The sequence below is a fragment of the Rhipicephalus sanguineus genome, chromosome 7 (assembly GCF_013339695.2).
Source record: "Rhipicephalus sanguineus isolate Rsan-2018 chromosome 7, BIME_Rsan_1.4, whole genome shotgun sequence".
NCBI classification, from domain to species: Eukaryota; Metazoa; Arthropoda; class Arachnida; order Ixodida; family Ixodidae; genus Rhipicephalus; species Rhipicephalus sanguineus.
Genome location: NC_051182.1, coordinates 50,915,747 through 50,931,292, shown reverse-complemented (window position 1 = coordinate 50,931,292; position 15,546 = coordinate 50,915,747). Strand labels below are relative to the sequence as shown.

Sequence of the window (15,546 nt, the reverse complement as noted above, 5' to 3'; positions counted from 1 at the left end):
CAGAAGTTTCGTGTTCAATGATGGGCGCAGGATGTGCCTTTTAATTTCCAGTATAGAACATGGCTATAACTCTGCAATTATGCATGTGACGAAAAAAAAAAGCGAAATTGAGGTGACCTCGGTGCCGATGAGGACGACTGCCTTCACGAAAGAATTTCAAATTAAAATGTTGGTTTAAAATAGGCGCCTAAACTCCCCCTTGCGTCCACCAACCTCTTGTTGTTTAAACCCTTCTAATAAGTTTCTCCCTTCTTCACTAAACAACAATTGTACACTGCAAATAGTTGGATGCGGAGGCGGTCGCCCCTTCGCGGTAATTATGAGCGGTGCTCGCACATATGAGAATTATTTACTCGGCTGACATTGTCCCATGCCGATTCGATCGCAAAGAACGCGCACCTGAGCTCGGGGTCCACCACGGCTCTTTGATCCAAGCCCATGGGACACGTGCTGCAAGCGTGCCACGTGGTGTGAGCCAAGTGTCGTACAAGGCAGGTCAAGTAGGGATCGCTCCACTTTTCGCCTTCAGAGAGACACGATTTAAGAGGGATGTTCCAAGGTTTCGCTCCCACGGCCTGCATGGCATCGCTCTTCATGAGGCGCAGCGCAATCTTGGCCGCTGTTGAAGAGATATAAAATGGAATAATTAATAATATCTGCTGCAAAATAATTTCGAGAGATGCTGTAGTGGAGGGTTCTGGAAATTTGGACCACCCGGTGTTCCTATACACAATAATATACAAAAGTAGAACGGATGTTTGGGGCATTACCATTTGTTGTAGTTTGAAAATTTCTGCCGTTAAAATGGTGTCTTTGAATTCACTGTAGCGAAATGTAGCGAATAGAAATAAAAATACTTGCGCTATTGGCTTTTGCTTCCCTACATGGAGCGATTGTGCATGTACTTGACAATTTATTCAGAACATGTGAAAACAGCCACGTTTCAGGCTTCAATCAATTGCTGTGAAATCCCGTTGCAATATTTCATAGCACTGTAGGAAAGTAATATAAATATGAGCAACCGTAACTGAATTTTTAAAACAACTGCCATCCGAAAATGGGTGGCCTACTAAGCTGCTTGCTTGTGCAGCTTCTTGATATGGTTACTTTCCATCGTCAGTGAGCTACCAGACATGAAAGTCATTTGCATGCTTAGGTTTCAGCAATGAGTTTAAATGCTCCCTTTAGCTTGCTTTATAGAGAATTATTACCCAAAAATTGTTTTCACCTTTCATAAGTTCGTTCTCAGCCTTGACGTGCACGATAAACAGTGATGCAAGAATTTCGATTGTCTAAGTTGTTGAAGTTGACATTTCTTTAAAAGTGGGATACAGAACAGTGTCAGAAAGAGTAAAACAGAGCGAGTGCTCTTAAAACATGCAGTGAACGTATCGTAAATCACCTAACATGCATGATGTTGAAGTGATCCAGCGTTACACCTCCAATGCCTTCGTGATTTCTTTAGGCATGGGAGCGTTTAGCGACGGTTAGTTTACTCATACGGTTATTGGGACAACGCAATGTAGTGTGAGGTGTAGGTCGGCTGTAATTATTACTTTAAGAAATGTACACGTGGTACTGAAACTCCCTCCTCTGCAATGATGCCTTCGAGGCTACGCAGGTGTTCTGTAGACATATAAATAAATACGTCTTGCACCGACGATCTGTTGGCGCATTCGCTCGTAACACAACGTACCATTGTTCTACCCTAATTCAAGTGGCGACTATATCTCGGCAGCTGCTGCTGCTGCTGCTGCTTAATGTACTGTACTTATATACGTGGGAGATAGCATAAATTCATTAACATTACGAATAATTTTACAGAGAACTACGTGCGGTGTCGTTTAGTAAAGCGTATGCCGGCGCAACTGACAGAGGAAAAGCCCCCAAGAATGATGCATCGTTTTATCATATATAGATAGCTCATTCAGAAGGATAACGTGTGTTTCACAAACTGCAAATTATTTTACATACACCTGTGGTGACAGCATGACAACTGAGTTAAGCCTGCAATGTCGCTTTCGATAAGTTGGATGTAGTTGTACTCTATGAATATATTACCAAAACGATTCCTGAAAAAACCTCTTTTGAATTATTTGTGACACACTATATCCGTCAGGAACTTTGTCATCATGCCTGTGCCACACGCAACGGGTCATTGCATGCATCCTGCGCAAAAGGGGTCAAGCTGAGCTCATTGGTGGATTACCTGCGTTGATGCTTAGGATGATGCTTGATGATAGTACGCATCGTACTTCAATAACGAAATATTTCACTTTTTTTTAAAGGACGTCTGGTCAAAGATGAAATTGAAGCATTTGCTAGATCCGAAAGTGGTTCCTGAACTTCGTGGACTATTTGTAAAAATAGCTTGATTTTTAAAAGCCGTCAAAATGCGGTCATTCGTTCTAACTTTCACATATCACCTTAGTTGGTACTGATGTCTTACTTATTTTTTCATTCATTAATTCATTCCTACTGTTAATGTCTTTCAGGTGCCAGCATGGGAAGAAAATCAGAATAAGATAAAATTTGAAAATGAGCACGTTAAGATAAGAACTATCACAAATAACTAATAAGCCTAAGTAAAAAGTGGCTGAATAGATAACCAAAATAGTGCAGCATAAAATTATATTTCATAAGACGGAAAGCACATCATGGCAAATAATAATTCAAGTTTTCAATGTTGCTTGCTAAATTACGCGGCAACTGCTGCCAACCAATAAGTGGTTCGGGAGAACATAAACAACTTTAACATTTATTTTTGTTCTTCGTGACGTCCTGAACGAATCTTCTAGATGAAGTCTTGTGTTCATGTTAGGCACTTCAGTCATACACTGAAAGTCATTAAGAGCACTGCATTAAAATTACCTTGCTATCGAAGAGATTAGGTATGCTGTGTGAGTCTGTTATAATCACCAATCTCAAGCAATATACCTTCAACTGCCGCTTTAACGTCGTCAGGATGGGTTAAGTATTTTGGGTCGATGATGGGATGGTCAAACGGGTTAGCTGTCCTCAGTTTCACGTAACCACGAGACTTCGGCCTGTTCATTACAGGAGCCAAAGCAAATCCGTGCCGTCCTCGATTGGGCAAATAATATTGGTCATAAACCTGTGAAAAGATAACCAGACAAGCACATTACAGGCGACAGTGAGGGCTGTGACAGTTGATTTTTCAATGAATAATGGTTTGCGCCCGTTTCAAGTTTGTTACATTAACACGCCTGAATGTGCCAAAAGGGTACATTGCCAGCTTAAACATATTAACCTATTAACCCAAGCCTAAAGCTCAGACAATGCCTCCTCTAGAAACATGCCTTCGACGTCACTCGCTTTTCCATTGAGACGGGAGGTTCCTCGTAGTTCAATGTAGTCTCCGCAAAGAGCGCTCGTATGCTACACTACTTCCGGTAGCGTCGGAAGTGATGCCATCACGCCCATTGGCGCAGCGTATACGGCGGACGCTGCCTCAGGGACTGCAATAGATATTCATTCCATTTCAGATGCATAAAGGTTTCGAGCGGCCACCGGACAACGAGCGCTCGCAGGCTGCACCCCTTTTGTGGAGCAGACGAGGGGGGGGGGGGCAGCTTTCCGGCTCATGTCGCATGCATCTCCCTAGACGAGGCGTTGGCTGATATCACTGCGAGTTTTGCTAAGATATATTGAATAATTGATACTACATGAGCGTACGGAAGTTAAGATAGGTACATTAGCTAAAGTTTGACATCAGAACCGCAAGTAAAAAGTTTCTATATTAGTAAAAAGTTCCCTATATTCGGATCTCAGGTGTTCCTCGTTGGTCCTAGAGGTGGCGTTAAAAGATTCCGTCCTCTCAACGTGCATATTTACCATGCTTAGTTCACACCAAGTAATGAAAATAGGTATAGCTGAGCACTTTCTAATTGAAGCGATGTGAGGTCAGTAGCATGGAAGCACGTGTTTTGATTGGCATGTCCCGAAAACTGATGAGTGTGAGAGAAAGAGGCGCGTGAAGCATCATATACAAATCGACGCCAATGTCTGCAACCACGTAATGGCGCTTATGACTAACAACAAGCAATATATTGAAAAAGAAACGTCATGCCATCTGACTAGCGAATAATGCAGGGAAAAGGAGGTTCTGGACTGCAAACGGTGTACACGTTAGCCCTTTAAAGGGCGCCAGCAGCTCGCCCCCGTACACGATAGGCACGAATATCATTTCATGGTACATTTAGATTGCATACAAATCACCAGAGCAAAATTCTGCTGCAGATATATAATTAAAATCATAGGTTTGCCACAATGCAAGCGGATAAAAACCAGCAAAGGCACTGAAGCTAGCAAACTCAGCCCAGACTAAATTGGTTTAGTTAAATTGCTAAAGTTAAAAGTTTCGTTAAAATTGGGACCACAGATTTCTTTAAAATTTTTTAAGTGACGTTTTTTAAAAAGACTCGCTATTTCATTATCTTTTTCTTCTTTTGCACTGCATGTACGAAAAGAACCTTTTGCACAAATGTTGCAGAGGCTCCGTTCTATGTTTGACACATTCTTGAAGATTCTGTGTTAAATTGAGAACGCGCCAAGGCGCATAGAACTTAGCAAATTTTTCTTTAATTGCACAGACTGTCATTTTTTACATTAGTTTCTTGTTTTGTAGAGAGCATATGGAAAACATTGATATAGTTCACAGTGATTCGATATGAAAGCCGCATAAAAAAACGACACAACTTTCATTCTTTTTGTTAAATTCGGCAGTTATAGTGTAGAATATGGGAAAACATTGCGGTAAGCAATAACGGGAAGCCCGCGCCGACACCTTGAAATATTTCCTTGTCTCACTAGGAGCATTTTTTATGCAAATAAAAATTCCGGTTCCGTGCATTTTGAATATACCCACATAAATATAAAAATACAGCCAAAAAAAAAATGCGGGAGGCTTAAGCTTCGCCTTTAAGAGTTGGACTCGATAGCGATATCCTGCCCCTGTGCGCACCTCGAACATTACGAGTCTTTAACAGAATGCGCGCACTAAGGTGTGTGCCTTATGTAATGGGTGGCAGGCTTTAAACCAGGAGCAATTATGCGCGAGAAACGTTTTCGAAGTTCCGATGCACCCACTACGTGGTCCTAAGGGAATACGCGCAGTAATGTGTGTGCCTTTTGTAATGGGTGGCTGTCTTTAAACCACCAAGTCGTTATGATATTGACATGGTGTGACGCCCGATGGCAATGTACGCTTGTACCACGCAATATTATTACATCTCGTACTGTGACACCTGTATGCAGGACGCGTATTTTTGGGAAGCATGAAAGTTACTTTCAGTGCAGCTCGAAGCAGACCGGACTGGTACCCCCTCTTGGTGAGGTGCTCGGCCTCACCACCTTTCTAGTATAACACGATGTGAAGAACTCTCACCGTTCTACTGCACGTTGTGTTAGCCATCGAGTGTGCACTTAGTAACGCTTGAGCGCATATTGTCGCTATGTGATTGTACCTTTGCTTGCTTTATTTGTGCTATTATTGTGCACTGTAATACTACGTCTGATAAATACCATGAAAGAAAAAAAAAAGGCGTGGCTGTGTGGTAGAACGCCTGCTTGCCACGCAGACGGCCTGGGTTCGACTTTCACTCGGACCCAACATTTTTATTATTTATTTTATTTGAAGCTTTTTCGATTTTTCGGTCACGGACAAGATGATTATTTTTCGCTCACAACTAACGGCGCCGACGGCGGAATTTCTGCAATACGAGCTCTTTAACGCTGTCGCGTTAATATGAGCGGACATGCATGTTTTATGTACCGTAGAGTCACTCTGGGGCGATTCCTGATTGTAACTCGATTGGGCCGTTAAACCCCAGGTATTATTATTATGATTGTAACTTGTGGACTCAAAAAAGCAGTTTCGAATAAGAAATGAGCCGAATTCTACACCTGGTTAAATCAGAGCTAGATCCAGTAAACCAGCACTAGATCGGAACCTTGTGACAAAAACAACCAACATGGCCACATCCAAACTGTTTGAATTACTACTTGCTTCGCTATCGTGGTTTTACTCCAAATTACTTTTTCTTGGCCGAGTTCGTGCTTACTGAAAGACACAATGTTGTCACACCAATAGTCGAAGAGGAATACTAAGCCAGTTTTCCTGCTTGTTCCTGCCTCTTGGTGCTTTTTTTTTAAATGCGAAGCATTTCTTAGCGAACTTCTGCGACTTTGAGCGTATCTATCTATCTATCTATCTATCTATCTATCTATCTATCTATCTATCTATCTATCTATCTATCTATCTATCTATCTATCTATCTATCTATCTATCTATCTATCTTCTATCTACTCTATCTATTATCTATCTATCTATCTATCTATCTATCTATCTATCTATCTATCTATCTATCTATCTATCTATCTATCTATCTATATAGCCGCCTACGACTTTGTGCTCTCCTGGTCGCTTGGTTACTCGAATGTACACCAAAGTTGGTATGGCGTAACATGACTGTATGACGAACATAAATGACAAGTCATAACATGAAAATCATGACACACATGTCATGTACAGCATGATTTACATGCCACGCTCATGATGCGCTGGCGGCCGTTTCGCTAGCTTGATATACACCAAAGTTGGTATTGCGTGACGTCACTGTGTGACGAGCATAAATAACACGAATTAACACGAAAATCATGACACGCATGTCATGTACAGCATGACTTACGTGCCACGCTCATGGTGCACTGGCGGCCGTTTCGCTGGCTTGATCTACCCCGAAATTGGTATTGCGTGACGTGACTGTGTGACGAACATAAATACCACGAGTTAACACGACAATCATGACACGCATGTCATGTACAGCATGACTTACGTGCCACGCTCATGGGGCGCTGGCGGTCGTTTCACTAGCCTGATCTACCCCGAAATTGGTATTGCGCCTCATGACTGTGTGACGAACATAAAAACACGAGTTAACATGAAAATCATGACACGCATGTCATGTACAGCATGACTTACGTGCCACGCTCATGGGGCGCTGGCGGCCGTTTCGCTAGCTTGATCTACCCCGAAATTGGTATTGCGCGACGTGACTGTGTGACGAACATAAATACCACGACGAAAATCATGACACGCATGTCATGTACAACATGACTTACGTGCCACGCTCATGGTGCGCTGGCGGCCGTTTCGCTAGCTTGATATACACCAACATTGGTATGTTGCGACGTGACTGTGTGACGAACATAAATAACACGAGTTAACGTGAAAATCATGGCACGCATTTCATGTACAGCATGACTTACGTGCCAGGCTCACGGTGCGCTGGCGGCCGTTTCGCTAGCTTGATCTACCGCGAAGTTGGTATTGCGCGACGTTACTGTGTGACGAACATAAATAATAGGAGTTAACATGAAAACCATGACACGCATTTTGCTAAACGACATACAAGACGATGTATGCAGCTCTTTGCTGGCTGCTTCGCATTACATCGATTCCCACAATGCGTGGGATCTGCCGGCTTTTCTTTCGAGGTTTGCGCTACAGTATGACGTCCTACTTAGGACATGATACTCTAGCGTCTTGATAATATATCGTCTTGGACATGATGGAGCGTCATGCTCCAAGGCGCTATATTTGAAATGTGCGACAATGGAAATGAAGATATTTGGTGCCGATCTATACCATGAAGAAGAAACCATAAAATCCAGTGACGAGAGGCTGAGAAAAAGAAGTAGAGCCGAAGTATTTCTAGAAGCATTGAATATTTGCTGAGAAGAAGGAAACGCTGTTGACTGTCCAGAAGAGTACGCCTGTTGCCACGAAGGAGCACTCGCTCTTCAAGTCTTGTCTCTGCCATTACGCTCACGCCAATGACAACGGTAATGATTAAAGCACAATAATGATGTCAATTTTGTCGCATATTACTGCAACATTGATCATTCGCTCCCATTTAGATTTATTTCGCGTAAACAATTCAGACCCAAATGAAAGATAATGAAAGATAGAAAATTACATCTTTCCGAAGAGCCATGCTTGACAGGTAGCATTCCAGAGGTAGTGCTGAGGAAGGCAGCGACTGCAAGGCGATCTCTGCATCCGGGAATTCCAGCGATTCATTCACGAACGACGTACTAACAAACGCAAGAGCTTCAACGGATCCAGGGATGGAAAATGGACCTGTAGAGAAAACGACAGTAAGTGTTCCGGTGGAATTCTTATATGCTGAGTTAAGTATGAAAGAAGTCATGTATATTTTTATATCGCCTAGAGCTCTGTAAAATCTCCATTGTTTAAACAAAGAATTGAACGTCTTCGAAGTGCTTTTATTTCGGACTGCCCGTGGTGAAGTATGTATGAAATCAAGCTGAAAGCATGATTTCATAATTGAAGATCTTATGCCTGCAGATATCACGTGGCGGCTTCCAGATATACATGGATGTGGCGGCTTCCAAAACTTCTGCCAGATGCAACTCCCACACACTCTAAGGGCGAAGCACCTCAGGGTCTCGGCTTGTCGGCGTGTGTTGTCGCCGCGGTAAATCAGGTTGTCAAACTATGGTCAAAAACAAGTGTATAACTGGTGAAAACCGGTTTAGAATAAACTAACATGATTTACCGTAATTTATAATAAAAGAATGGTCACGATTTAATTGCATTACTTAACAGAAATTTGGATAAATTGCGTCTCAAAATTGATTGCGAATGCCAAGTTTTCTCCTGTAAAGCATACTTCGTAGCATACTTCGTAACCGTCATTCCAGAAGGCCTAACAAGGAGAAATGCATACGCCCATTCTTGGCACGTTGTCACACGTTTAAGCATTCTTCTTTTCCCGCAGTTATAGAGTTGCGGAATGACCTGCCGAATGACATCGTCAGTACTCAATTACTTGATTAATTTTTGTCGCTGCTGGAATCTCATTTACAGGCATTGGAAAAATTGACTGGTATCGGTGCGCAAATAAAGGCAAAAACATTGTATCGCTCATGTACTTGCACATTGTTACACGTGTTCAACAGTTCTCACATGTGTGTATTTCATGTTATCTTGTTCCTAGGGCATAACCTTGTTATTGCTATCTTGAACAAGTATGGTAGTTTTTTTTTTTCACCCTTGAAATACTTATTTGCATGGTTCATCTATTACTTTTTTTTTCTTTGCTGTTGTCGCTGTCATGGTTACCTTGTACTGCGGATATTCGCTTTTTATTTTTCTAATATGAAGTCCACTTTATTTTGTATGCCCTCTCCTGTATTGGTCTGAAAAGGCCCATAGTATTGAATAAATAAATAAATAAATAAATAAATAAATAAATAAATAAATAAATAAATAAGACTACTTACGGCAAGTCTGCCTCTCATTTAAATGATTAAAACCGGTTCAGCGCAAAAGTGGGCGCCACCACCTCGGCAAGGGCGCGATTGTTGCTTCCTTCAGCGCTTTCGCGGCGCCTAATGAGCGCGCGCCGTGTGACGAGAGAGAGCAAACGGTGCGCGATGGCTTCAGAAACGCCGACGCAGGGCCGATGAAGCTGTATGCGCCAAGCAAGCAGCAGCCTCTCGGCAGCCGCTGCTTGCTTGGCGCTGCTCCCAAACTTGACGTATCTTTTCTGGAAAATTATCCGACTACCCGACCTAAATCTCTTCCTAATAGTGTGAGCCCAAATATTGAAAGAACGTTTTTAAGTTATAATTAACATAACGAATTATTAATAGGAAAGCCTCCCTCACAGCACGTGACAGGTGAGGACAATATAGTTTTTCTGGCAAGATTAATGTAGGAGCTCGTTTTTATAGGTTGAGATTAATACCAACATCGTGTTGAATAAGCGTGCCCAATTTCACGGTCATAGTGCGTTTCGTTTTTGAGAAAAGGTACCCTTAATTTTGCGCACCAGTCTGGAACCTGGTACTGAACCAGAAGCAAGCAAGAAAAACTACAGGGTCAAAATTGCACAGATTGAAGCTCACAAGCACGCAGAATTTCACAACAAAATATGTCACAGTTCCTGAGATATAACGCTGAAGCCAGGAGAAGCTGTTTACCCTACCATACCCCCTAAAGTCCACTTTATTTTGTATGCCCTCTCCTGTATAGGCCTGAAAAGGCCCACAGTATTGATTGAATGAATAATTAAATAAATAAATAAATAGATAAATAAATAAATAAATAAATAAATAAATAAATAAATAAATAAATAAATAAGACTACTTACGGCAAGTCTGCCTTGCATTTAAATGATTAAAACCGGTTCAACGCAAAAGAAGGCGCCACCGCCTCGGCAAGGGCGCGATTGTTGCTCCCACTCGCGCGCCTAATGAGCGCGCGCCCTAAATAGCAAAACGATTTTTCTCATACTAGTAAAGCACTCTTTCACGAGACCGAAAACACCACGCTTTCTGCGAAAAGACGCTCAGCAAGCGAGAAAACGCGCAAAAACAAAATGTGGGTGGCGATGCCACCTAGAAGTTTCCGCACCATTCGCCGTGACGTTACATGTTTTGAGGGCGCCTACTATCGTCTACGTACGTAGTTTCGAATCGGTAAAAATGAAGTACATTGTCCTCTGAGTTTGGGTTAATTTGGTTGAGGCAATGGCGCCAAAATACCATAAATACACTTTGAAATTCGTGACTTCAGGCGGGATGATTTCGGCGCGAAATTTAATATTGATACTTTGAACTTGATTGTCTCTTCTATTAATCAACCTATGATGGTGAAATTAACCACATTAGAGTTCTCAGAGCACAATTTATCTATCTAAACCGATTCATTCTTTCTCTTTAGTGTCCCTTCAAGGAGACTCCTCCCACTATATGGCATTCTTATAGCCATTTTTAGGACCGAATTTCAAGCATTGGCATGACTCCGTCATAGAACACCTGCCTCGCACGCAGAAGCCCCGAGTTCGATTCTCACTCAGAGCAAAGGTTTTATTAATATTTATTTATTTGTATCTGTCTCGAATTTTCGCTCACCGACAACACCGACTTTCGCTCTCAACCAACAACGCCGCCGCCGACACCGACACTAGAATTTCTTCGAGACAAGCACTTTAACGCTATGATGTTAATATGCCACAGGCGGCGCATGAAAGTATTGAGGGTAAGGAAACGGCAGTGCTGGGGAGTAGGTGGGAAATATCAGCAGCAGCGCAGTTCAGGGCACGCGCAGTGTCGGCGCTGGGAAGGATAATGCGCTAAATCGGGGTGAAACAAATTTTTTAAGAAAGAAGGTAACCCTTCACACACCGCTACATATAACGAGACTTGGAGAAGGAGGAAAATATCAGCGTCAACAACCGTAGCTAGATATGTCATGTTATTCATATCATGAACTGTGAATCAAGATTGTCATGCCCTTCCATTTAGTTATGCTAATTTTGGCATACACCAAGATAAGGAGACGACCACGAGGTCACCCAGATAAAGATGCAGACAGACAGACAGACAGACAGACAGATAGAACGATACACAGGCAGGTAGACACATGTATACACACACACACACACACACACACACACACACACACACACGCGCGCCGCGCGCACACACACACACACACATACATACATACATACATACATACATACATACATACATACATACATACATACATACATACATACATACATACATACATACATACATACATACATACATACATACATACATGGGGTCCAAGTGTCTTTTATTCGCAACGAAATGCTTCGCATTTGAAGCAACGTTGGGAAAGCTTAAGTAGTTCCTGCTAATTCAACATTAAATGCTGGTGTAGTTCGTATTGATTGATACATAAAACACGTCAAAGAGATTATGTATGTGGTGAAGCCTTCAGCACATGCGAATTTAAAGGTACGACACGAGTAGACCGCAGAGTCAGAAAGCTGTAAGCATGTGAAGGTTCACGAAATATTGAGTGTTTATAAAATTTCTTTCTTTCGAGTAGTGCAGGAACACCAAACAACCATGGTAGTTCGGACAACTTAAGCAAAACACTCCCAAAAAAGAGAATTGCGATCGAAATTAAGGAATTTAGGAATGGAAAAAGTGAGAACCCACAACCATTTCCATATTATTGTTTAAAGTGTAAGTATTCGCTTCTAATTTAGGTCAGACTTATTCCTTAATCCAACTCCGCATGCCCTTGGAGTAAACAACGACATGAATTATAAGGGGCATGAAGGCGGGTGTTAACTCTTGACATCTTAATTAGCTGTCTTTGTATGACTAATTTTCTTAGCACGTATTTCACATGACAAGAAACTGAGAGAGTGCACATTTCAGGTAGGCAGCCACTTAGAACAGATGAAATTGAAATATTAAGCAAAAAATTGGGGGACCCTTAAGCTTCGCCTTTAAGAGTTGAACGCGATAGCGAAATCCGGCCCCTAGTGCGCACTTCAACCACTAAGTGCATAATTATTAATTTGTATTGTTACACACATACGCACACAGACACATACGCGCGCGCGCACGCGAATGGTACAAATTTTTCATCTAAAGCACGAGTCGCATGGCCTCCAAGATATGCGGCGCGCGTCCGCCATCTCGGAGGCCATAAAGGGTTGAGACATATTTCTCACAATGCCTCACAAATGGCAGCACATTACCTAGCGTTTGCTGTTTTCTTGATCAACGCCTCCTCTAGAAACTGGCGTTGGCTTGAAATGTTTTCCGCTAGATGGACATAGCTGTCCATCTTTAGAGCTGTTTGAAAGTTCGTGTGTGTTTTTAGCGGCGATGGCTGCACTATCCCGGCCTTTTTCGACGTAGTTTGATGGCCTCGCCTATGCACCTACAAATCGCCGAATGGGCTCGTTTTCGTCGTGACACCTGCAGAACAAAATGCGTTAAGGAGACTCCTTCCACTACATGGCATTTATGTAGTGTTTTTTTCCGAAGCAGCTGCAAGTTACATGGTGGCTTTGTGGTAGGACACCTGCTTGCCACGGCAACGGGCCGGGTTCGATCCTCAGTGGAACCGAACACTTTTGTAGTTTTTTTATTTGCTTCTGTCTCCATTTTTCGCTCACGGACGATTTTTCGCTCACAACCAACGGTGCCGACGCCGACACCGGAATTTCTGCGACACGAGCTCTCTAACGCTATCGCGTTAAAAGACATTGCTAGGTAAAAGTTGAGGCATAATTGAGCAGAGACATATTTATTGCAATAAAATGTCATTTCTATGCCCTACCTGAGTATTTAATATAGAACGTCGTCTCAAGTGTGAGATCATTAGCGTTGAACCGATAAATGATAGACCTTCAATAACCAATGCTAAATATCACAGAGGGCAATGGACAGCCTCTTTTCCTCTGATAGGGAATTGTTTCTTGAACTTTATTATTTTTCTTAATTGCACAAGGGCATCTCAGAACCATTTTCACCGGATGCGGTACATGATAGTGTACACTGGGACCAGCGCCAAGATGTTCTAGGTGTTGCTTTCCACTGAACATGAAGATGCCTTTACCTGACCGCGTGGTCGCGTAGTTAGTCACTGTCGAAAGCCTGAAAAGGTTAATGCCTGTTGGCCAACGAAGCGTGCCAGCGATGCCGTCGACGTGCATATGATCCTGAAGGTTTTCGCCCACCGGTAGATCAGCGACGACAGGAATCTGTATGAGAGATTTACGGGAAACGTATTCTCGACCAATAATAATAATAATCAATCAATCAATCAATCAATCCATCAATCAATCATTTATTTAACGTGCCCAGGAACAACCGTAAGGTCTTTGTGCTGGCGCACGCAAAAAAAAAACAAGAAAAATAAGCAATACAATACAGACAGTTTTCAGAAATAAAAAGAGCAAAAACACGTAGACGAAGAGAAATGAACACAAAAGGGGAGGAGTAAAATAAGACAACACAAGAAATATTAACGGGGAATAAAAAAATAGATTGCATATATACAACTATGTGGAAAGACTGAGAAGGGAAGACTTTGTACACTGTGCCACACTATGTCAAAACAGTGCAAAGCTCGGATAAAAACAATGATTGTGGGCTATGAAAAACGTCAAGATCAAGAAAATTAACATTATAGAGACTTTGTATTCTGTGAACGGTAGAGTGTTGGAAGAAGCAGGCGGGTACATGAAACGGTCTGTTCTCTCTGGTTAACTTACGCGGAATTCGAAAATTTACACAATTGAGAAGTACAGGGCAGGATATGATACCGTGGACTAGCTTGTAAAGAAATAAGAGATCAGAGCGATTTCGTCGACAGTGAAGTGATGGCAGCGATAATAATTCAGCAGTATTTGAACGAGATCCAGAGTCATTTTTAGCGAAGCGATGGTTATATATGCTGAGGAATTTTTTCTGGACTCGTTCAATGGTGTTACCGCTGGATTGAGCAATGCCATTCCATATCACGGACGCATACTCAAGTTGCGGAAGACATATTGCCGTGTACAATTTGTGTAGGGCCATGGGAGACCTGAATTCTCGAGATATTCTACAAACACATCCGAGAGAACGAAGGCCCCGCATAGCAGCACGCTTAACGTGAGAAGAAAAGTTTAACGCGCTGTCAACAATAACACCAAGATCACTGATTTCATAAACCTTGCATAACGGCACAGAACTGACAAAGTATTGAAATGACACGCTAGATGTTTTGCGAGTGATAGACATGAATTTTGTCTTTGAGGTATTTAGAGAAAGGTTATTGCCGTTGCACCATTCGGAAAAAGAACACAAATCTGACTGCAGCAAGCGACAGTCGTTAACTGAATGAATTTCCTTAAATATCTTGATGTCATCGGCATACAAGAGGAAAGAAGAATTGCGGATGGCAAAAGAAACATCATTAACGTAAATTAAAAATAGGAGTGGGCCTAATACCGACCCTTGAGGGACCCCACTAGTCACTTTATACAAAGAAGAGGTTTGGCCATTCACGGCAACATAACAAGATCTATTGAGCAGATAGCTGTGCAAGAGATTCACAATCGACAAGTCAACGTCAAAGTTCGCAAGTTTAACCATAATCAGTGTGTGGCTGACTACGTCAAAAGCCTTGCTCAGGTCACAGTAGATTGCGTCAACCTGTCCTCTCTGAGAAATAGGTGTGGAGATCTGCGTCATGAAACTAGCAAGATTTGTGGTAGTTGAGCGGCCAGCAAGAAAACCATGTTGATTTGGAATCAATGAGTTTTTCACACTAAAAGACAATATTTTGTGAAGAGCCAGTTCGAAGATCTTTGATGTGGCACATAGTAGAGAAATCGGGCGATAATTAGAAACATCTGTCTTAGAGCCCGACTTAAATACTGGGAAAACACGAGCAGTTTTCCACATGCTAGGAAATGTGGAAGTGTCCAGGCAGTTATTAAATATCGTAGTCAGTACTGGGACAAATATAGTACCATATGCTTTTAGTATGGCGGAGGGGATGCCATCTGGGCCACATGATAAGGATGGTTTTAAGCGCTTAATGCATTCGCTGATAAGATTTTCATCCAGCGACAAAGCACTGGATGAGCTAACTGCCTTGGGCTGTTGTCTGATATCAGTGCTGGAGTCTGAGGCCTTATAAACGGATGA

At 42.2% G+C, this 15,546-nt stretch overlaps 1 protein-coding gene across 1 annotated transcript in view; it reads right to left on the bottom strand.

Moving 5' to 3' along the window:
• The window catches only part of LOC119398685 (4-pyridoxate dehydrogenase), a 51,702-nt gene that overhangs the window by 2,241 nt on the left and 33,915 nt on the right, over positions 1 to 15,546 (bottom strand). Inside the window, exons 7-10 of the mRNA XM_049417391.1 lie at positions 13,466 to 13,610; positions 8,001 to 8,164; positions 2,938 to 3,115; positions 400 to 619 (exon numbers count right to left, since the gene is read on the bottom strand). Of these exons, the coding sequence (XP_049273348.1) occupies positions 400 to 619; positions 2,938 to 3,115; positions 8,001 to 8,164; positions 13,466 to 13,610 (707 nt within the window). The remainder of the gene's footprint in view (positions 1 to 399; positions 620 to 2,937; positions 3,116 to 8,000; positions 8,165 to 13,465; positions 13,611 to 15,546) is intronic.